At 46.6% G+C, this 23,473-nt stretch overlaps 2 protein-coding genes across 11 annotated transcripts in view; one reads left to right on the top strand and one right to left on the bottom strand.

Annotated features, from left to right (window-relative positions):
• The window catches only part of UBN1 (ubinuclein 1), a 43,257-nt gene extending 40,909 nt beyond the window's left edge, over window positions 1–2,348 (bottom strand). For all 4 annotated transcript variants that reach the window (XR_004345675.1, XR_004345676.1, XR_004345674.1 and 1 more), the window contains exon 1: window positions 1,623–2,348. The gene's annotated coding sequence lies outside the window, so the exon portion shown is untranslated. The remainder of the gene's footprint in view (window positions 1–1,622) is intronic.
• Window positions 2,349–2,444: 96 nt separating this feature from the next.
• The window catches only part of GLYR1 (glyoxylate reductase 1 homolog), a 37,248-nt gene continuing 16,219 nt past the window's right edge, over window positions 2,445–23,473 (top strand). For 4 of the 7 annotated variants that reach the window (XR_004345682.1, XM_032604315.1, XM_032604314.1 and 1 more), the window contains exons 1-9: window positions 2,460–2,554; window positions 3,593–3,629; window positions 4,784–4,863; window positions 15,302–15,440; window positions 15,988–16,230; window positions 19,827–19,913; window positions 20,817–20,873; window positions 21,822–21,872; window positions 21,962–22,035. Coding sequence is in view for 6 of the 7 variants with exons in the window: in XM_032604315.1 (XP_032460206.1) it covers window positions 2,517–2,554; window positions 3,593–3,629; window positions 4,784–4,863; window positions 15,302–15,440; window positions 15,988–16,230; window positions 19,827–19,913; window positions 20,817–20,873; window positions 21,822–21,872; window positions 21,962–22,035 (806 nt within the window). In the remaining variant the exon portion in view is untranslated. Of the gene's footprint in view, window positions 2,555–3,592; window positions 3,630–4,783; window positions 4,864–15,301; window positions 15,441–15,987; window positions 16,231–19,826; window positions 19,914–20,816; window positions 20,874–21,821; window positions 21,873–21,961; window positions 22,036–23,473 lie in introns of all 7 variants that reach the window. The other 3 variants (XM_032604318.1, XM_032604317.1, XM_032604313.1) reach the window with 2 other exon arrangements.

Raw genomic sequence — 23,473 nt, 5'->3', positions numbered from 1 at the left:
GAGCTCATTGTTTACGGGAATTTAATCTATTAAACTGTTGCCTTGAAACTTTGTCAAAAATCAAACATTTATTTTTATGTAAACATTCTTAGATTTATAAATAAAAGATTTGTCGACAAAGCTTAAAAGGCTTTAAAAAAGCTAAGCATTTAAATACTCGATTTTAATGAGTTGACCATTCATTCTAAATATTTATTTATTTATTGTTGTATGCGTTGGGTCTTCGTTGCTGTGCGCAGGCTTTCTCTAGTTGCAGCAAGTGGGGGCTACTCTTCATTGCGGTGCACGGGCTTCTCATTATGGTGGCTTCTCTTTGTTGCAGAGCACAGGACTAGGCGTGCAGGCTTCAGTAATTGCGGTGTACAGGCTTCAGTAGTTGTGGCTCACAGGCTCTAGAGTGCAGGCTCAGTAGTTGTGGCACATGGGCTTAGTTGCTCCGTGGCATGTGGGATCTTCCTGGACCAGGGCTCGAACCCATGTGCCCTGCATTGGCAGGCAGATTCTTAACCGCTGCACCACCAGGGAAGTCCCCATTAATTCTAAATAAAAGTACAGTAGTCTACAAACAAAAGCATCCCTCTTAAAAACCTTCAACTGATGTTATCCAAGAAATACTAGCCTCCTTTTCCATCTCAGATTATTCCCAGGAATAGTACTTTTTGTTGTTGTTACATATCCTCTTAATCATATATTCAAAATGATTATTGGTGAAATGTAGAAAAACTGAATTTTATGCTGATTTTGTAATTAGTCTGTTCAAGGAACTCTTATTTATTTTAATGGTTTTCCCTTAACTTTATTTTTAAAAACAGGCCATCCCATCATCCACAAAAATGAGAATTTTGTCTTCTCCTTTCTGAAAAATTATGTTTTATTTTTGTTTCATGTCTTATTGCATTGGCTAGAACTGCCAGGATATCAGACAATATATTCTTTACCATGTTCCTGACTCTTAACGGAAATGTCTCTAGATCCAGTGTGAAGTTGATTTAAGATTCATGTATTTTATGAGGTCATTCAAGTATCCTTCCTCAAAATTTAAGAATTTTTAAACTAAGAGAGTGTGTTGAATTTTATTAAGGCATATCCTGGACACTTAAATACGCTTTAAATGATCAACTCGTCTTTAAAAAAACACAAAATAGTTAACAGTAAATGACAGTTCCTGAAAACAGCTGACGGTACTTCAGGGAAACCGAACTCCAAAGAGAAACCAGACTGCGGACAAGCCAGTTCGCTAAAAACCCGCTTACAACCAGTCTCCGTATAACAAAACGCCCATAGGAAACGGCGTGTGGATCTGCCACCTTTTCAAGCAGGCGGTGTCTCAAGAAAAGTCCGGTTCTAAGTTAAGTCAACACCTGACTTAACTGTTTGGGTTCTGGAACTGGAATTGGGACCTTTAATTTTTTTTTATTTTCTCCCTAGGATGTTGACGTTCAGGCAGACGCTGTGTTGAACTGCTGTTCACAGTTCCCCATTCAATGGTTTAGTTTTAACGTACTGAAACTACGCCTAGCATCTGCCTTCCTGCTGTCACAACTGCCTGCTCCAAACTTCCCTAAAAGTGTCAAACTACAACAAGGCTTACGTGAGAGCCCGGTCCCGACAAACACACGCACCTTTGTCACCGGCGCAACGTAGGCTACAGCCCCACGGGCCGCACTCGTCCCCCCGCGGCCGTCCTCATGCCGGCCCGGGAGCCCGGGCTGCGGCGCCGCTAGCGGCCGGCCCCCGAGCCATGCCTCCCGGCGGGCGGCCGCCCTGCACCGCGGCCCATGGCCGGGTCCCCGCGCGCCCGGGGGGAGCTTCGCCGGCCGTGCCGCCGCGCCGACCTAAGAGGAAGCGGAGAGACGCCGGCTCCACGCCGGCCAGGCAACTCGGAACCTCGGGGTGGGCAGCACTTCGCCCCTGGAGAACTTGCGGCGCGGACGCAGGCTCGGAGCGGCTCCCCCGACGCCGGCCTTTAGAAAGCGCGCTCCGAAGGACCTGTCCGCCGCCCGGGGGCGACCACGCAGAGCCCGCCAGGTGCGGGGCCCCGGACGCGGGCGGAGGCTGTCTTCCAGGCCGCGCTTAAGTCCGTCAGGGCAGCTGCCGGCGCGGCAACACGGCCGGCCCGGGGGCCCGCGAGGGAGTAACGGCCGTAACGGAAGCGCCGAGAGGGAGCGGGCTGGAGGCCAGGGCCCGGGGGCGGGGCGCCCGCAGGGCCGGCTCCCTATCTCGTTTGGCCGGCCGCACCGTCGCCGCCGCCTCAGACCGCGGCGCTTCGTTGTCACAAGCCGGAGGGAGGGGGAAGGAGCCGGGAGTCTCCGGGATCCGGCGCGCGGAGACCGCTGCTCCCGGGTCACGTGCTGCTAGACCGACCAATAAGCCCCTAAGGGCGCGGTAACGTAAAGGCAGCGGCGTGGCCGGTTACGGCCGGCCCCCGTCATGTGACCGGGCTCACTCCAATGGGCGGCGCCGGGGCGACCTGATGTTCCCGACGGCCCGTGCGTCGGCGGTGGTTGGGTGGTAAGATGGCGGCTGTGAGTCTGCGGCTCGGCGATTTGGTGTGGTGAGTCCGGGCTGCCAGGGCCAAGCGAGGTTCGCGGGGAGCTGCTTCCCTAGGCGTGAGGTGCACGGCCCGCCTCGAGGCTGCTTTTCTATGCGCTCCAGGTCGTGGAGAGAGGGCGAGACAGGTGCCGGCGCTGGGAACGAAGCCGGGCGGAAGGGGCAGCCTGGCCCCGGGGGACTAAGACCGAGGGTGGCCGCAGCGGGCCCGGCTCTGAGCCCCAAGGCTGCCGGGGTAGGGCTGCGTTCCGGACCCGGACGCTGGCGGCGGGGAATGCCCGGCGCCGCGCGGCTCCGGGGGACGCCCGGTCCTCGCCTCGGGGTCTGGCTGGGGCTCCCGGGAAAGGAGGAAAGCCGGAGAGCCCGCGGGGCCATCTCGTCCGGGCAAGCCCGTCGAAACCTGCGTTGCGATGAAACTGACCTGTGCCGGCGGCTCAGCCGGGGGTGTCGAAACCGGACTGCTGGCGCTGCCCTGTGAAGAAATGGAAGGGGGACTTTCCTTTACAACCGAAGGGTTGGCAGTGACCAGTACCTTCTTGGGTGCCTGTCGTGGTCTGCTTCTGTGTCCCAGACAACCGCCCGAACCGAGACTGACTGTCGCCGCCTCCCTCGAGCTGCGTAGCTCGTTTCTCGACCCAGAGGAAGGGCTTCCATAAGCATTTGTCAAAGCCGGGCTGGTGAATTAAACCAGACTTTGTAAGGGGAAGTCTGTGTTTACAGAGCGAACTGCCCCCCACCCCCGTCACGTCACGGAGAGGCTCTAGACAAACGACTCTTGGTGGTTTTGTTTTTCTGTGTTTCTTCTCACCAGCAGAATGCCCATACCTATGCACATAAGTCTACAATTTTGCATTGCATTTCTGAGGGACTTGGGCCTCTTGGGCCCAGCTGTGGAAGTCACGTTAAGAACTCCGGGTTGCCAGCTTTTCTTCTGGCACTTGAGGGTGGAAGTGGAGATTTAGGGAAATAAATTGCATGTTGAGTAAGTTGAAGATGGACTGGCTTTTCCAGGGCAAATGCTGACTCTCTGTGTTTTCTCTAGGGGGAAACTTGGCCGGTATCCTCCTTGGCCGGGAAAGGTGAGTGTCTTGCTACTAAGACGTCTAAAGTTGAGTTTGAGGAAGGGGAGAATGTAAGATGTATTCCCCCTCAGTTTCTAGCATTGAGTTAAACTGGGCTTATTTAAATAACACTCAGAATTTTTTTCTCTTTAGTATCATTTATTTAGAAACGGCAGTATAATATAAACCAGGTCCTTTAATCTGTAGCAAGTTATTATTTTTTGAATCAGAGGTGGTTTGTGATAAAGTCTTTTAACCCTGAAAATCCATTCTAACTTGAATTTAGCTTTGCATTTAAATCTAACAAAAGGAGAAGCAAATAAATTTTCCAGGAAGAAAAATCTAAATGTAGGTTAGTGAAAAGTCAAAGTATTTTTGTCCCAACTAAGTTTAAATCTTTTTTCCATTTTACCATATGTGCTACTCCAGTGCATCTTTGCAGAAGTTGGCATTCCACATTTTGCATGAGGCGATCCCTCATAGCTTTCCAAATGTTCTGTTTTTATATTCTTGCTAGGAGCCCAGGAAATGTCTTTAGACTGTCTCTTTGCAATATGGCATTTTCAGTGCCTCAGTTGTTCTTCATTGTCGCTGTTACCTGTCTCAACTCTTCCTGCACAGAAGTATTTTTAAGAGTATTCTCTATATTTCTTCAGTGATGACAGGCTCACATTGCAGGGGGTAATGACGTTGGCCTTAGTTTTAACTGCTTTTAAAACAGGGCCGGGCTTCCCTGGTGGCGCAGTGGTTGAGAGTCCGCCTGCCAATGCAGGGGACACGGGTTTGTGCCCCGATCCGGGAAGATCCCACATGCCGCAGAGCGGCTGGGCCCGTGAGCCATGGCCACTGAGCCTGTGCGTCCGGAGCCTGTGCTCCGCAATGGGAGAGGCCACAACAGTGAGAGGCCCGCGTACCACAGACACACACAAAAATAAACAGGACCATTTTAGCGAAAGGTATATTGTATCTGCTGAACACTGTAGATCATAGTAGATGTAGGGAACTCCTGGCATATTTGCACATTTCCACATATCTCAGTAGAAAAGTGACAGATTTGGACAGAAACTAGGCCCTGTGTTTGGTTTTGTTTTTTAAGATGTATTTCTTTTATTTTTTTTCTTACCAACTTGTATCTGTGGAAAAAAGCCTTTTTCTTCCCTTTCATCCCCTAGATTGTTAACCCACCCAAGGACTTAAAGAAACCGCGTGGGAAGAAATGCTTCTTTGTAAAGTTTTTTGGAACAGAAGATCAGTGAGTAGTGCTCACCAACAGTTTCACTTTCCCTACGTTTGGGAGTTGCCCTGGGTTGAAGCTGCTTTGTGAATATTCTACGGATCCTAGTTCAGTCTCATTGTAGTCTGTAAGAATGGCGTATCATTCTGGCTTCATACCTAAGTAAAAGGTGCTATTTTATCTCCCAGAAATTGTCCTGGGCAGCTGTCCTGGGACCAGTGACAATGTCAGTCAGGTGGGAAGTGGGGTGCCACCTTCCAAATATGATAACCTCATTGAGATCAGTTCTCACGTCTCTTTACCCAACCCCACAGGCAGTTCCTTTTATCAGGGCCATGTTTGGTTCTCTTTTAATGGCTGTTTATCATCGCAGCTCAGGCATGAGTTATGCAGTGAAAGCTAAAATTTCATTCATCTTAACGTAATTGCTTAGTCTTGTTCTTGTAAAACTAGATGATTTGATCTAGTGTTCTAACGGTAAAGCTTTTTTTTTAATCTTCATTGGAGTATAATTGCTTCACAATACGTGTTAGTTTCTGTTGTACACCAAAGTGAATCAGCCATATGCATACATATGTCCCAGTATCCCCTCCCTCTTGAGCCTCCCTCTCATCCTCCCTATCACACCCCTCTAGGTCATTGGAAAGCACTGAGCCCATCTCCCTGTGCCATGCTGCTGGTTCCCACCAGCCAACTGTTTTACATTCAATAGTGTATATATGTCAATGGTATTCTCACTTTGCCCCAGCTTCTCCTTCCACCCCATGTCCTCAAGTCCATTCTCTATGTCTGCCTCTTTATTCCTGCCCTGCAACTAGGTTCATCAGTACCTTTTTTTTTTTTGTTCCATATATGCGTTAGCATATGGTATTTGTTTTTCTTTTTCTGACTTACTTCACTCTGTATGACAGACTCTGGGTCCATCCACCTCACTACAAATAACTCAATTTCGTTTCTTTTTATGGCTGAGTAACATTCCATTGTATATATGTGACACATCTTCTTTATCCATTCACCTGTTGATGGACATTTAAGTTGGTTCCACGTCCTGGCTATTGTAAATAGTGCTGCAGTGCACGTTGTGGTACATGTCTCTTTTTGAATTATGGTTTTCTCAGGGTATATGCCCAGTAGTGGGATTGCTGGGTCATACGGTAGTGCTATTTTTAGTTTTTTAAAGAAACTCCATACTGTTCTCTATAGTGGCTGTATCAGTTTACATTCCCACCAACAGTGCAGGAGGGTGCCCTTTTCACCACACCCTTTCCAGCATTTATTGTTTCTAGATTTTTTTTTTTTTTTTTTGCGGTACGCGGGCCTCTCACTGTTGTGGCCTCTCCCGTTGGGGAGCACAGGCTCCGGACGCGCAGGCTCAGCGGCCATGGCTCACGGGGCCAGCCGCTCCGCGGCATGTGGGATCTTCCCGGACCGGGGCACGAACCCGTGTCCCCTGCATCGACAGGCGGACTCTCAACCACTGCGCCACCAGGGAAGCCCTAGATTTTTTGATAGCAGCCATTCTCACCAGCGTGAGGTGATACCTCATTGTAGTTTTGATTTGCATTTCTTTAATAATTAGTGATGTTGAGCATCTTTTCATGTGCCTCTTGGCCATCTGTATGTCTTCCTTGGTGAAATGTCTAATTAGGTCTTCTGCCCATTTTTTAACTGGATTGTTGTTCTTTTGTTATTGAGCTCCATGAGCTGTTTGTATATTTTGGAGATTAATCCTTAAGAGGTTTATAGTGTCTGGTCTTACATTTAGGTCTTTAATCCATTTGGAGTTTATTTTTGTGTATGGTGTTAGGTAGTGTTCTAATTTCATTCTTTTACATGTAGCTGTCCAGTTTTCCCAGCACCACTTATTGAAGAGGCTGTCTTTTCTCTGTTGTATGTTCTCACCTCCATTGTCATAAATTAGGTGACCATATGTGCGTGGGTTTATCTCTGAGCCTTCTATCCTGTGCCATTGATCTATGTTTCTGTTTTTGTGCCAGTACCATACTGTCTTGATTACTGTAGCTTTGTGGTATAGTTTGAAGTCGGGGAGCCTGATTCCTTCAACTCTGTTTTTCTGTCTCAGGATTGCTTTGGCTGTTCGGGGTCTTCTGTAACAGTAAAGCTTTTTAACCAGATCTGTTTTAGAGTTGAAATCAGGACTATTAATTTGAGATTCTTCAATAGACCATATAAGAAGTCACAGTGAAGCAAAGAATGTGTATTTGAGTTTCCAGCGACTTGTTTAGCTTTCTCATCACTCCATCAAGTTGATTGCCTGGGTCTAGCTAGATGGTTTGATTTAAGTAGTTGCGTTTCTATTTATGATTCTTACAGGAAAACGTAGCTTTGGGTTTGAAAAATGTCTGTGACTTTCCTGATATATCTAATACCAACATTTAAAATATACATTTCTAGAAAGCGATGTATAATATTCCATAGGAAAATCTCTTACAACAGTATTTTTCACTGGCAAGCTTATGTGTCAGAGTGCTTACCCTGGTTTAGAGTTTGCATGGCATGTCTACCTTCACCAAAAACATATACAGACATACCCAGCCCCAGTTCTTGTCACAAACCAACTCAGCAGCCTTTTGGTGGCAATATTTCAAGGGAGTCACTGGCCCAGAGCTGTGAGAGCAAGAGACAATATGGAGGAGGGAATGTTCTGGTAATGCCTTGAATTTACAGCAAAGATTGTCTGGATGCAGACAAGTATGATTGTACAGCCACACTCCACATTGCTGGACACCAAAGGGAACTTCCAGAAAAGCAAATGCTGTGGTCCCCGTCTTCCAGGGACTCAGGACAAGACATAAACTCAGGTGACAAGACGTAAACATTTTAGATGGGATTAAGTGCAGAATGAGTGATGTGTAGAATTATTGTTAAAGGGTTCTAGAACAAGAAGAGATCAGCGGAGAACAGCTAGGTCAAAGAAGGTTGCTGGAGAGATGGGATTTAGGTCAAACTCTGGAGAATGGCTAGAATTTGGACAGGCAAGAATAGTAAAGGCATTCCAGGCAGTGGGGCTACTGTAAACCCCTGGGAGTTAAGTTGGATGTGTGGACAGAGAGAGCCTTCCTGCGTGAGGTAAAGAACTTGTGCTTGGGGAGAACAGGGGCAACGTGGTTGGCCCAGCTTGGTTAGCTAAATGAAGAAGTACGCAAGTCTGAAACACAAATGGGACCTCATAGAAAGTGGGGAGTTAATCAGCTTACAGGAGACCTGAAAGCTATTGTGTTTTTATGATAATTTTTTAAATGCTAGAAGGCTAGAAGAATAAACTGTGGTCCCTATGTATACGAAATACTACAAATAGGACACAGGAAATTGGAGCTGAGGGAATCTCAGCACTCAAGCACTCAACCAAGCAAACCTTTGAAGCCAGTGAAAAGGATGAGTTTCCTGGAACAAAAATAACGTCTTGGTGGTGGTGATGATGTGATTTCTAACTAAAGTTCTTTGAGGAGATTCATAAGCAAGTGGATACACAGCTGTGGCTAGGTATAATATCTTTAGTCTTCTAAACCTCCTTGATAGTGTTTGTAAAAAACCATTTAAAAATTAAGCTATCAGGGAACATGTTAACTTTTTGTGGCTAAGCGGTTGCCTTCATGAAAGGAAACAAAGGTTAAGGAGCTACAGTACATCTCTAAAGGGAGAAGGGTTCTTAGTGATCAGTGTTAGGCAGATTTTATTTAGAATCTTTGTATTAACTGAAGGCAAAATCTCCGGATTGTTTGGTAGCAGTGAATTACTTTGGGGAAAGAGCTCTGGCTTGTTACCAGCCTAATGTATATTTAGATACCACTTTTGCCTGCTCTGTGATTTGGGCTGCTTCACTTTTCTAAGACTCTTTGTCCTCGTCCACATGTGGGGATAACACCCCCAACCTTGTAGTTATGAAGAAGTAGCATCACTTATTCATAATATTGGTTGGCAAGAGCAGGTGTTCAACAAACATCAGGTCGGGGTATAGATCTGTTACAAAAGAAAAAAGCTGATTAGAAGCAGGTGGCTTTAAGTAAGGAAAATGTGAGAGAGAGAGAGAGAGACAGACCCTGCCCATGGTAGGGCAGAGTGGGGAGGATCTGTGTTTGAAAAGAAAGGCATCTGAGAGTTGGAGATTCCTAAGAATGTCAGCCAGGTCTGTTGTTTTGACCATAAAGGCATTGAACACAAAACAGTACATTGTTCCACCTTTTTCTGTTTGGTTGGTTTTGTTTTGTTCTTGTTACTCTTTTTTCTTATTTTTACATCGTTCCTCTTTTATGTAAAAACTGTATCGTGCCTCACCAGGAGTACTATGTGCTGTCTAGTCTATCATCCTAATGGGATCTGATGGAACTAGTCAACATCGGGAAAGGGGACTGAATCAGGTGAAAGAGAGGACTCTTTAATGTGAAAAAGCAAAGACCAAGAAAAGAACACCATCAGAACTGGTGAAATAATGAGCGGCCTTAAAGAGATAAACACTGACTTGTTCATAAATCCTCAGGTGTTTTGACAAGGGGCACCGTGAGTAGAATAAATGTTGTGTGACTGTGTTTAGGACATATATAAGGAGAACTATGTGAGACGTGGTTTAGACAGGAAATGCGAGTGGACTTTTTAGGGATGAGAATGACTTTTTACGGGCAAAGCTGTAAGTGGCTACAGCAGAGGCTGGACTCTACCTCACATTTAATGCTTGATGCCAGGGAGAGGGTCGTGTGCTCCTGGCACGTTCTAGGGGCTCCGTTGGTCACTGGGCCCTGACCTCGGTGGACATGTTCTGACCCAGTGAGGCTGTTCTTGTATTCCTGAGGAACATAGGATTCAGTCAGGGATGTTCAGTTTCAAAACTGACATGCTATTTAATGAAAATATAGAGAGATATGATTTTTTTATATTAAGCAGGGACTTTTATTAAAGAGTAAAAAGGGCAGCTCCTTAAGATAAATCGTGATTTCAATCTTTTAGAAACCTGATTTTCTCTCTTCCTCTTCCAGAACATCTAGCAAATTATGTTGACTTCCCACTGGAAGAGGGAACCAGGAAGAGAGGGCCGGGGGTGATGTCACCAGGATGTCGACATAGTTCGTTCCTGACTTCGCTCCCCCTCACAAAAAGGAAGCAAGGAATAGACCTTCCCAACCAGCCTCCCCTGTGAGGGGAAGGACTTAATAATTAAGATGGCTAGATTCAGCTGAGCCTAGGTGGCTACATGGGAATTGCCCACAGTCCTTTTCTATTTTGCAAAAATTCAGAGGGGAAAATAACTTCAGTGTAATTTTGCCAGCTCCACCACATGACCACATCAAAAGATTAAGTCTCAGGTACATGATGGCCCACTTCGAACAGGTGGCTGCTCATCAGAGTAGAAACTGAGCTCAGGGTTTAAAAGTTTCATCAGTGGCCGTGAATGGCAGAATGGAGGGAGTTCATTTAGTTTGCAGGTGTTCAAAAAACCACCAGAAACAAACCAGTTCAAAGAATACCGTGGGCAAACAATGGGTAAATCCCAAACGAGAGTTTCTGTAGCAGTCAGGAAACAAGGATTTAAGTGATAAGACGTCCAAGGTCCCAGCCTGAGGTACTTTTTACATCAAGCTAGATATAAGATGGGACAGCCTGGTTGTGAGGTGTCTGAGTGAGTGCTAAAGTAACTTCTAGAGGGAATGCCCTGGCGGTCCAGTGGTTAGGACTCCTCGCTCTCACTGCCGAGGGCCTGGGTTCAGTCCCTGGTCGGGGACCTAAAATCCCACAAGCCTCGAGGTGTGGCCAAAAAATTTTTTTAAATAATAATGAAGTAACTTCTAGAAAAGTTTGTGGCTCATAATTAGAAGCATAGCAGATTGGAACCATCTGAGCATCCCCTTTTCTTTTCACCTGGCACCTGATTGACCCACTTTCCCTGCATCCAACACATGCAATGGTTGGAGAATTGAGCCAAGCAGATAGAGCCACTGCTCCAGTATTTGGAGTGAGCCAGCAGTGTCCCTCTGCCAGAGCTGGACAGTAGTTATCCTAGAGAGCTCTGAGCAGGTTCACCCCTCCCAGCGCCAACAGTAGCTCCTGTCCTACACGTGCCTCCCTTCGTGGCTGAGGCAGTGGACCCCAGGAACAGGTGTCATGCATGAAAAGAAGTGGCTGGCCATGTTGGTGTTGGCAGTGCAGCTTGAGAGCCTTATGCAGCATTTGGGAATGTTTTCAAGTTTTGGAAACAAAAATCTTCTAAATCTGTTTTCTCTGCTAGTCTTTGTTTTTTGGGGTTTTTTTTTTAAACTTTTTTTTAATTTATTTTGGCTGCGTTGGGTCTTCATTGCTACATGTGGGCTTTCTCTAATTGTGGCAAGTGGGCTTATTGCTGTGGCTTCTCGTTGCAGAGCACAGGCTCTAGGCACACAGGCTTCAGTAGTTGCAGCACGCAGGCTCAGTAGTTGTGGCGCACGGACTTAGTTGCTCTGTGGCATGTGGGATCTTCTCGGACCAGGGATCGAACCCGTGTCCCCTGCATTGGCAGGCGGATTCTTAACCACTGCACCACCAGGGAAGTCCCTGCAAGTCTTTGTTGATGTCTGTATGATAATCAGTTGCTTGAAATTAACTAAAATTGTTAGTTATTTGTTTTGTGGCTTTTTTGGTTGTTTTGTTTTTTGATTTGCAGTTTTTTGGGTGTCTTGATTTCTGAATAGCTTAGACTTGGACCTGTAACACCTCAGTAATCCTCAGCCTCTTTCATTGGTTTAAGGGGGTATGGGGCAAGCATAGAAATTATTTGTGAAGTACTACAGTACTCCCCAAATCCAGATGGAGAGGTGAACACACATCTCTGACCTCATCCTTATTCTCACCTGTGGGCTATGCTTACGTGTGTGTACTCTCTCTCTCCCACCCAGGTTATTGTTGCTGTGAAGTCTGAGACACATAGACAAGGATGCTTGAGATTGTTCATAGACTGGCTTCTTTACTATGATATCATAGTTTAGTTTTAATTTAAGGGGAAAGCAGGCCAGAATTATGGAAGTGTTTGAAAATGTGAAATTTTTAAATTTATTTTGAGTGTATAATCGGAAGGTGGCTTAGTGGAAGTTTTATATTCTCAAATGGAAGGCATTTGTGGGAGGTGTATCAGAAGACCAGCGTACGTTTGCTGCTCTTGGCCATGTTACAGGTGCTGTTACACAGTCAGCCAGGCAGTAGCTACCCACCTGAGCAGACCTACACAAGGAAGTCATGGGGGAGAACCCTCTGGGCAGTCAGGGTAGCCCATGTGCTAGAGCAAAGGCCTTTATCGTTGATATGTTGTTTTTTAGGAATAATAGATATTCGTGGTTTCCCTGCAAATCAAGCTGTAAACCGTTGAAACAATTTCATTCATCCTCATCCCTCAGCCACCAAGTTTCTGGCCCATAGGCATCCAATTATACTAGTTTCTTATGGCGAGTCCCTCCAGAGACACTGCACATCATCATGAAGTTACATGCTCCTTTTTCCTTGTCTTTACACAAGTGCTTGCATACTACACACACTGTTCTGTATCTTGCTGTTTTCCACTTAGCCAAGTATCTTAAGGGACCTTCCATTTCATTCTTTGTAATGATCTCACTGATTGCCAGTTAGCTTGTTTTCGGGCATTTACTTCTACAAACAATGTGTAATTAACTTCCTTGTATATAGAAGAAGGCCGGTTCGTTAGACACAACTTGACTAAGCCTGATTTTTTTGACTTCCCAGCCCACAGCAAATTGGTTGGAAAAGGTACAGCTCCATCTAGGCATTGGGAGCTCGTTAAGAGGGAAATCACAAGTTACAGCTTATATCAAGCAAAGAAACAGAACAGTCACTTTAAAAACATACAAACAACAGCAAAAACTACAAAAAGCCTCCGCAACCATACATTATTTAACCCGGAGGTCAGCAATCCAGCCCCTATGAAGGTGCCTAGGAGTTGTCATTTACTGGGTGATTATTGAGCACCAGTTGCATGCCACGCCCCGCCTGATGGGCCTCAGTGGGTGGAGAGTGGGGCTTATTGAAGCTCCAGCTGAAATTCAAGCTTGCCCTTTTTAAGGAGACAGAGTTTTGCAATATAGCCTTCGGAGAGAAAATTATTGAGATGGCCAAAGTGAATTTCAATTCATCTTGCTTTCAAGAGATAATCTTCCTAGGGCTCCAGTGGGCTGGCTTTTTATTTACTGTTTTTCTGACGTGACAGGATGTTTCTCCAACAAGAGGTTGATTTCTTAAGTAGATTAACATTTCTTGCATTTATCGTGTTGAAGTCATATTTATACTGTCAGTTCTTTTAGCATATTATTTTCACTTTTCAAAGATGGTCATAAGAGGAAAATTTTAGTATCTCAAATGCCAGTCTTTATTTAGGATGAGTGTTTTTGTTTTGCTTTTTTTTTAATGCGGTACATGGGCCTCTCATTGTTGTGGCCTCTCCCGTTGCTGAGCACAGGTTCTGGACGCGCAAGCTCAGCAGCCATGGCTCACGGGCCCAGCCGCTCCGGGGCATGTGGGATCTTCCCGGATCAGGGCACGAACCCGTATCGCTGCACCCATATCCCCTGCATCGGCAGGCGGACTCTCAACCACTGCGCCACCAGGGAAGCCCCAGGATGAGTGAATACTGACTGTGCTGTTCTCCTGGCAGAAGTCAGTAATACACTTAAAATGCTTCAACTAACAGATAGGCATGGATTTATTCGTGCTTCCTCCACAGATGTTCTCACCTTTCCACTTGAATCAGAGGTTCATGTGAGGGGGTTGAGGAAGAGGGAGTTAGGGATTCTTAGAGTCTCTTGTCCCATCTCAAGGGGCTCGATGAAAACCACCCAGTCTTTCTTATGCTAGGAACTTGGGCAGGTCTCAGCTTCTGACCTGAAGCTCGGAGAGGGAGGAGGCTTCTCCTGAGGACTGTGGGTCTTTAAGCTTCATCACTGATACTTGTGTCACCTTAGAGCTGCCATTTAATCTGAAAGTTTGACTTGCTTTTCAGGGTGTGTCTGGCTTTTCTTCTGACTGTGCTGGTGGTTTGTCCTTAGAAATGCTGTAAATGCACTTGCTAAATAATGTAGGGTCAAAATTTAATTCCATTTTTCCTCCTTGTAGATCAGACCCATTGGGTCTGTTGTGTCCAATTTCAAACCTCAAGATGAGTTGGTCACTAGAAGGATACCTGCTTACTTCATCTCATTGGAGCCCTGTGCGATAAGACCAGCGTCTGAGTGCCCGTTCACTGTTTCATTCTCTCTAGTCTTGTTTACCCATAGATAACATGCCTAGTCCTAGTTTGCAGACTGATGGTCCAGAGATTGTGTTTGTGCAGACCCGTCATCACAGCCATTAGCACAACCACTCAAAGCACAGGTGGCTGTTGCTGGGTTGGTAGCTCTATTTTTATGTGCAGAGGTTAGCACTTTTACGGTTATTAGTGAATATTCTCTAGCTTTCTCTAAAGGAAAGAATCCTAAGTTAGTGTGATAGCCTAGTTTCTATATCCTTGACTTGACCCACTTTTTCTGAAGGTTATGCTATGAAACCTCTGAGTATTGCATGGTAAAATATGTAAATCAACTCTTTACCTTGCCAAGCCTATAAAATTCTCTCCATTATTACTGGTGTTCTGGAAACTGAATGTCATTTAGGGAAACCACAGAAGCCAGCTGGGGCAGATTTATGCAGGTTAGTATGGTAGGCCAGTTATTCCAGAGTTGATGGCTTTTTTCGTTTTCATGTGTTTTGCATTGGTGGTAGGAATTAAAAATCGGAAGAGTATGTTCCCTTTCCTCTAATCTCAAGTAGAATCTTGCTTTTAAAAGCCTCCTTTTGTGACTACTGCCCTTGTTCCAATGTGTCACAAGTTTTGTGTGGTTTAGTAGCCCTGGGTACAATCATTTATGAACAAATAGAGGCTCCAAGGCTGCAGACATTTGTAGAAGCAGCAGGTTTTTGAAGATGTTGCCTTTCTTTAGCCCTCGTAGCCTCCCACATTCTCAGTGGATTGACAGGTCATCATTCTGGCTCAGGCTCTTGATGGACAGTGATGCTGCTATGGTTGATAACGCTTCCAAGAGCCCTGATTCCCTGGGATCCACGTGGGGCCATTTGTACTGTGTAGTGAGAATGGGAGCGCATCTACAGGTTTCCTTTGCCCTGAGCTAGTGGCAGAGTATGTGTGTTTCAGTGTGGAAGGCTGGTGAATAAGAGTGGAAATAACCTGCAGTGCAGTGATTTTATTTGGAGGATGCTGATTTTGGTGGTGGCTGTTTGACTTGTTTCAAGAAAACATACTTTTAGGCTCAAGAGTTTGGGGTGGTCAATAGCATGTTTTGGAAAAAGATGGAAGGCCTGTTTCAAAATCCAGTTAAACCAAACAGATATTTGCATTCTGCTGGGGTGAGGTCTTTGATAGTTTTGGGCATAGGCAGTGTGGATCATATCCTTTCTCTCTGTTTTCTGCCAGTGCCTGGATCAAAGTGGAACAGCTCAAGCCGTATCATGCACATAAGGAGGAAATGATAAAGATTAACAAGGGAAAACGATTCCAGCAAGCTGTGGATGCCGTAGAAGAGTTCCTCAGGAGAGCCAAAGGAAAAGACCAGGTGAGAGGCTTCACGATTCTCACTTTATGCTGACTCCAGACTGGTTATTTTTGCATAGTAACTGACAGATTAAATATCGCCCAAACCCAAAACTATTCTTAACGCAATGCCAGTGGAGAGAGAGCTACTTCAAATCTAAGGTATCAGTGTTTTGCTAATCAACTTGAAACTCCATGCATGTGGCTGACCTTTCTGGAATAGATTGTTGCTCTTAGGAAAGTCTCTTGGACCCAGGAGAAGTATCTCAGCTTTTGAGTATAGCACAGGCCTTCTCCCTTTTATAGCATGGAGGTTAGGAGCACGGCCTCTGAGCTATATCCACTCCCTGGGTGTAAATCCAGTTTGGGGACTGTGGGCAAGTGACTTGAATTTCTTTTTCAATCCACTTCCCCAAATATAAGTGGAGGTGACAGCAGAGCCTACTTCATAGGGTTGTTGTGTGGATAACACACGTAAAGCACTTATCACAGGGTGTGGCTCCTGTAAATCATGGTAGTGATGGTGGTGGCTGTTGTCGTGGTTATCATTATTATTATTAAACTTTCAGACATCGTCCCACAGTTCTGCTGATGACAAGAATCGGCGTAATTCCAGTGAGGAGAGAAGTAGGCCAAACTCAGGTGATGAGAAGCGCAAGCTTAGCCTGTCTGAAGGGAAGGTGAAGAAGAACATGGGAGAAGGAAAGAAGAGGGTGTCTTCAGGCTCCTCAGAGAGAGGCTCCAAGTCCCCTCTGAAAAGAGCCCAAGAGCAAAGTCCCCGGAAGCGGGGTCGGCCCCCAAAGGATGAGAAGGTTTGTTTTATCTCTGTAGCTTCTGGGATTAGTGACTTTCTATTGTATACCGGAGAGCTGAGCTCTACGGTATGCTTCAGCTCCCTGAATGGACGTAGAGTCCTCTGCTATGTGCTGCCCTAAAGAATTCTGCAGACCAGGGGAGGGGCACGGCCTGGATGCACGGGTGGACCAGATGGTCGAGGGAGGAGAAGGGTCCACCTGAGCCAGCGTGCAAGGGCCGGCACTGGAAAGGGCTGAGCAGGAAAGAAGGGAAGGCCTTCCATACATGAAGGGCGCAGCCCACGTGGGCTCGATGTTAGCATGCAGAGTCTCAGTACTGGTAGAGGACAGGAAGGAGACCTGACAGGTAAAGATAGGTTGTCACCCGATTGTGGAGAGCCTTGAGGTCTAAGCAGTGTTATACTGTCATGGAGTCAGTAGGGGGCCGTGAAGGTGTTTGAGCTGGATGTGGAGGTGGCAGTGTGCTCCCAGCTGTGTGTTAGGGATCATGGCGGGCAGAGAAGAAAGGCTCAAAGCCAATGAGAAGGGTAACTTCAGGTGTGCGTTCATAAGGAGCTTTCCTTGGCGGGGGTGGGCGGTGGGTGGGATAGCAAATAATTGAAAGGAACTGTGTGAGAGGCACTTCAGAGGAAGAGTTCATAAGATTTGGTAACTGGTTACATATAGGGGATGATGGAAAAAAGGGAAGGGAGATGATTTAAAGTCTGTGCCTGGGGAAATGATGATGCTTTTTTTCTGAGCAGAGGAGTAAGGAGAGGAGCTGGTTTATGGGGCAAGAGGACCAGTTCTGTTTTGAGTGTGATGCATTTGGAGTGATGTCTAGACTGCCAGGGAGGCTTCCAATAACATAGGATGGAAATGTAGGTGTGGAGGAGCGAATATCTAGAGAGGACGTTGGATCCATGCGACCAGATGGGGATTGTCTTGGGGGAAGCAAGGAGAGAGAAGAGTGAAGAGCAGAAGTTGGCTTTGCAGAGAGGATGCACATAGCTCAGGGTTGGAAGAAGTGGGCAGAGCCGGCAAAGTAAAGTAAAGCAGAAATAATATACCTCTCACCTTCTTCCCAAAAAGATTTGTATGAGTCTTAGAAGCCAAGGGAGGAGAATTTGAGGTGAAGGGGGTAGTCTGTCAAAACACAGGGGAAGATTGTTAGAGCAGGATCAAGGGGTTAGAAGCCAGATGGCTGGCACAGACAGACGGGTTATGAGGCCGTGATGAAACGCTGAACGTGTGATCAAAACTTGCAAGTTCAGACACCAGTGAGACCGGGCAGGGAAGGGAGAGAGTGCTCAAGCAGGAGGTTGGGCCGAGAGCATTAGGGGTGGCAGTGGCTGCTGTCTGGGGAGGCCAAGGCCCCCCCCTCAGGATTACAGCCAACTTTTGCCAAATCGTCTGGTTTTTCTCAAGAGAAGCTGGAAATACAGATTTTTTTTTTTAAGTGAAATGTTCCAGTTTTAAATGTTAGAAGCTAACTCAAATTTTTAAAACACTTTTAGGTCCAAAGGAACATCTCTCTGGACTAGATTCAGCCTGTCAGCTGCCACTGTGCCATCTCTGCATTAGAGAAGGTCCTTCTCGCTGTTAGATGACCTAAGACAGAGAGTAGATGAGAGCAGCTGTAGCGGTGGGGACAGCCAAGGTGACCATGAGTGCAGGGAACCTCCAGCCAAAGGTAGAAAAAGTTTAGAAATTGCCAGGAGCAGTGCATGAAGAACTTTTCAGGGAGTATGATCTGATTTGATCCAACTGAATTGATTTCCTGGGGACCCACAGAAATCTGGGCTGTCAGGTTTTATACTGTTCTCCAAATTCATGCTGTCTGGTATCTTAAGCCATGGATCTCACCAACTCCTGTGCTCGCCCTGGAGAGAAACTTCTTTTTGGATAAAGGGAGGTATAAAGGAGAGGTTAGGAGGGGGACCTAGAGTTTGAATCATGACTCCGTGACTTGTTACAGCTGTGCAACCTTGGCCAACTGCCTTTGCCTCAGTTTCCTTGTCTGCTCATTGAAAATAATAAAGCCTCTTAGGTTTAAGAATTAAATGAGTAACACAAGCCAAGTACTTAGTGCCTGCGACACTATACATTCGATGAACGTTGGACATTTATTACTTTTTAGCAGTAGCCTGTTGTGCAGCGAGAGTGTGGTTGTTTTAGTGCAACCCCAGGGGCTGCTGCCAGGCTTACTCCTCACAAAAGAGTGTGTGTTGCTATAGTAATTGTCATTTGGCTGGCGAGCTCCTCTCTGAAACAGCACAGTAGCCTAGCTGATAACTGGGCAGAGCCCCAGATGATTGCCGTTCTGGGCCATAATTCTCTGTCCCATGAGGATTAACTGAAAAGCCTGACCTTGATGGCAGGGGTGTCGATTATGTGCGGGAAGGTGAAGGCTGTGTTTGTGTCTAGACTCTTGTGTGGGAGCCATGTGAGGGGTGCACACTCACCCTCTCTCTGGGGCTCTTATTTCTGAGTCCTGAGCTGAGAACTGCAACTCCAGGCACAAACCATCCGGACAGGACAGAACTGTCCGTGGTTCTCCTAAAATCCAGACTTGTGCAGAGAGCAAGGAGTCAGGAATTGAGGCCTTTGGTCAGTGCTGGACAGAGAGCTGTGTTCTCGCCTTACTCCCTTCTGTTGTGGCCTTAGACAAGTCACTAGGTTGGTGACCATTTACATTTAAATTAATTTACATTAAACCCAAATTAAAATCCAGTTTCTTAGTCAAACTAGCAGGTGCTCCATAGTGACATGTGACTCGTGGCTACTGCACTAGATACAGTGGAGTCAGAACATGTCCATCATGACAGAAACTTCTCTGAGACAGTACTGCACTGGGCCTCTTTTTTTTATTTGAGCGTCTCCACTGCGGGCCAGGTGTCAAGGGATAAAGCTCTACAGCTGATCTGCTCTTGCCCCTCCACCACAGATTTGACCTCATGTCCGTCTCCCCATTTGCTGTCTTCCAGCCTTGGTGGCCCTCCTTGCATTTTCCCCTCGGCTATCTAGTTGAGATCTCAACATGCCCCACTGAACTCTTGACTTCCCCACCCAAATGGTTCCTACCTTCTGTCTGGGGAGAGAGCAGGCTCCTGGCTCCTCAACATCCCAGTTCTAATTCTGGCTTTGTCACTTAGCAGCTGTAAAAAGTTGGGCAGATGTCCTCAGTGCTCCATGTGTTTTTCTTAGTTTTTTTTGAGATATGGTGGATTCCTTCTGAAGCCAGTATTGTTATCTTAATGTTCATTATTTGCCATAAGGAATTTTCTCTGTGACCTGCTGACCACACTACAGACCACAATCGGGCTTTCCCGTTACCTCCATCCTTATGAAATTTTGGCACAGGAACACATTTGTTACTTCTAGAACAGAGAAGAAGAAAGGCTCCCTCTGCGTTGACAGGAACTTGACCTGTTTCTCCCGATGAACAGTCATCAGAGCCATGCCTGGGGAGACCGTGGAGCTGGCAGGGCTAGTTCGGGGTGGAGTGTGACTAAAGGGAGCAAAACAGTGAAGAGGTGCTCCCAGAGTTAGGCAGGAAGACACCTGCTCCTGAGGTGCCACGGTGTTTTGACGATCTGCCTTTCCCTCTGTAGGACCTCACCATCCCCGAGTCTAGTACTGTGAAGGGGATGATGGCCGGACCCATGGCTGCGTTTAAATGGCAACCAACCGTGAGCGAGGTAATAAACTCTCCCGTGGGCCAGGAGAAGCCCGGCCTCAGAGCTGGTTTCCTGGCCTGACTGTGTGATGTGCTCTTCCTTTCCCCCACTTTTCTTGTGTATGAGACTTTTTTTTTTCTAATTGCCAAACAGTACAGAAGTGAATGAGTTAAAAAGCACAGGTCTCCACCCTGGGGCATCCTGACTGTTAAGCTCCAAACCCTTTGGCACACCCACTTAACCATCATTTACATAATCACATACCCATGTTACAGTTTTTACTTTCGGGAGTAGTGTTAGTTTTCACAAAAGTGGGATCATTCTGCAGATTTTTTTCCACTTGGTACTTTATAAACACCCTTTCACTGTATATACAGCTTTGATGTTTGGTAGCTGCACACTACCTTATCCTTGGGGTGGATGCACCGTCCCCCTGTTGCTGGGCCTACTTAGGAAAAGCCTTGACGGTCCTGCAGTTGTTGTCTCCTCATTTCTTTTAATACTGATCCTCAGTGAGTCAAGACAACTCAAGGGTCTGGCACCAGGCACAAGTGGGCCAAAATCCTAAGATCAGAAAAGTTTGAGAATTTGGTTTGGTCTGCTGGGTCATCCAAAGTGACTGGTGAATGCTGGATTTAAAAAATAGTATGCTTTTAAAATATTATTCCAGTGTTTGGGAATAATTTATCCACCAACCTGGCAGAAACGTTCATTCTTTTCCACTTGAAACCAGTTTTCCTCCAGGTAGAATGGGCATCGTTTGAAAGGCTTAGCCCAGCAGTGGGAGAAGAGTTTCCAGGCAGTTGTGAGAATGAGCCCAGCTCTCAGAGGTGTTTCAGCCAGAGGAGAAGCTGGTTCTCAGGTAGAAGGAGGTGACCTGTGTTGGAAGATAACTTGTTTTATTAAATTATTTTCTGGTTTCAGCCTGTTAAAGATGCAGACCCTCATTTCCATCACTTCCTGCTCAGCCAAACCGAGAAGGTAAGTTGTTCTTTGAGGTTCTTCATCCTTGGTCAGGAGCTGGCCTGAGGGGAGAGTCCTGCTCCTTTGGAACCTCACCCTAGTCTGAAAAGTTAGTCTCTACCTGTACTGCTGCCCAGAGCAACTAGTTAAGTTTAAAAGTTACATAGAGGACCACTCGTGAATCAGGCACTGTTAAGATTAAAAATGGGGCTTCCCTGGTGGCGCAGTGGTTGAAGAGTCTGCCTGCCGATGCAGGGGACACGGGTTCGTGCCCCAGTCCGGGAAGATCCCACATGCCGCGGAGCGGCTGGGCCCGTGAGCCATGGCCGCTGAGCCTGCGCGTCCGGAGCCTGTGCTCCACAACGAGAGAGGCCACAACAGTGAGAGGCCTGTGTATTGCAAAAAAAATAAAAATAAAAATGAACCCAAAAAAGCTTTTAAAACTTAGTGACTGTGTGGTTGAGATATTTGCGGTTGCCTTCAGAGTCTAGGATGGAATTGAAACTTCAGGAGCTGTCGACCACCCACAAGGTAGCCAGTGCTGCTGGATGAAGGCAGTCTCCATGAGCCCTGGGAGTGTGGCGGTAGTTTCCCCAAGTGTCTACAGGGCTATCGGTTAGGCTGAGCCCTGATAGGATCTGCTGATGGTATGTGGCCTTGGAGTTGGACAGATCTGTATTCCAAGCCTAGTTATACTGACCAGGTCTGTAATTCTGGGCACATGACCTAGCACCTTTGATTTTCAACGTCATGATCAGCAAAAGCATCTTGTAGAGCTGCGTGAGAGCTGAATGAAGTGACGCAGGTTAACTTTTCATGTGTGGTTTAGAATTCAGTAAGGTTGGACACCAAATAAGTTTTTGATGTTAACTTTCCGCTTTGGGCCTAACCTTAATAGGGAAATCGTAATGAAGACTGGTTAAATGTTCAGTTTAATAAGTGGTTTTCTCATTTCTTCTTTATTAGCCAGCTGTCTGTTACCAGGCAATCACAAAGAAATTGAAAATATGTGAAGAGGTATGTATGTTCCATGCCTCCTCATTTTTATTTTCATCGGGACCTCACATGGGCAGGCTGACCTGACGACTTGTGCTTCCTTTCCCTAGGAGACTGGGTCCACCTCCATCCAGGCAGCAGACAGCACGGCTGTGAATGGCAGCATCACACCCACAGACAAAAAGTAGGACCTTTGATGAAGAGGCTTCCTGTGCCTCTGGTTCTGCTGGGGCCAGAGGGTGACCTCAAGGTGGCTTGTTAAGGGTTGTGTCCCAACCGTTGCTGGGACTAAATGGAAAGAGAAAGGGAAAGTTGTAATTCTTACGACTTGCCTAGGAGTAATTTGACTTGTGGGAGACAGAAGCTGCCCTATAAATGTACTGTGGATTTGGCTTCGTGCTCACCGGTGAGTCTCCAAGCAGGGAACACTTGGATCAGTGGTTCTTAGACTTTCCTGTGTCTCAGAATCACGTTGGGGAATTCCCTTGTGGTCCAGTGGTTAGGACTCCGAGCTCTCACTGCCAGGGACCCAGGTTTGATCCCTAGTCGGGGAAGTAAGATCCCACAAGCCTTGCAGCGTGGCCAAAAAAATAAATAAATAAAACAGCTAACTTAAAAAAAGAAAAAGAATCACCTGGAAGGCCTCTCGTGAAGCACCGATTGCTTGACTCCACCCGTAGGGTTTCTTGATCAGTAGGTCTGGGGTGGACAAATTCCCAGATAGCTGCTGGTGCTCATCAGGAGACCATGCTTTAAGAACCACTGTCCTTGGCCCTGGTGGGGGCAAAAGATGAAGGCAGCCCGTTGTCCTGCCTTCCCTGGCTCTCCCTGCTGTCGCCTCCCTGTCCTTCCTGTGCACCTGCCTGCTGCTCTCCGCCCCACCCAGACAGGTGGGGGACTTGACTGTGGCGCCCAGGCCTTAGCTTGCATCCACACTTGCCTTTGCCTCATTTCTGACAGCTAGTTGTATTGTTGGAAAGGGTTCTTGAAGAAGGAGCATTCTCTTGAAGTACGTAGCTAAGTCTGAATCTCCCATCTGAGTCTTCTATAGGGTTCTTTCTCAGACTAAAAACAGTGTCTTTTACATTATTCATCACTTTTTGTACTGTTAAAGTCACTTGTTCTGTCAGTTATATTTAGTGAACTTCCTTAGTGGAGTGAAGGAGCTAGAGGCATGTTATATGCTAATAAAAAGAGGAATGGGTATTGCCCATTAAATTAATGAGGATTTTGTTGGCTTTTTTTAAAAATCCAGCTGTAGGCCAAGGACAGAGTCCAGTGTTTTCTCCCATCAGTCAAACCCTTTTTTAACATGAATGTAAGGCCAACTACAGAGCAGACCAGCTGCATCGTACCCAGTCTACCTGGTCCACATTTTCCATCTTGCCTCAGGGACACCATGAGGGACTGCCAGTTACTGTGTTTAAAATGCATAAACTCTGGGCTTCCCTGGTGGCGCAGTGGTTGGGAGTCCGCCTGCCGATGCAGGGGACACGGGTTCGTGCCCCGGTCTGAGAAGATCCCACATGCCGCGGAGCGGCTGGGCCCGTGAGCCATGGCCGCTGAGCCTGCGCGTCCGGAGCCTGTCCTCCGCAACGGGAGAGGCCACAACAGTGAGAGGC

Source organism: Phocoena sinus, chromosome 15 (genome assembly GCF_008692025.1).
Source record: "Phocoena sinus isolate mPhoSin1 chromosome 15, mPhoSin1.pri, whole genome shotgun sequence".
Lineage (NCBI taxonomy): Eukaryota > Metazoa > Chordata > Mammalia > Artiodactyla > Phocoenidae > Phocoena > Phocoena sinus.
The sequence above is the reverse complement of the archived record's forward strand: the minus strand, read 5'-3'. Positions and strand labels throughout refer to the sequence as shown.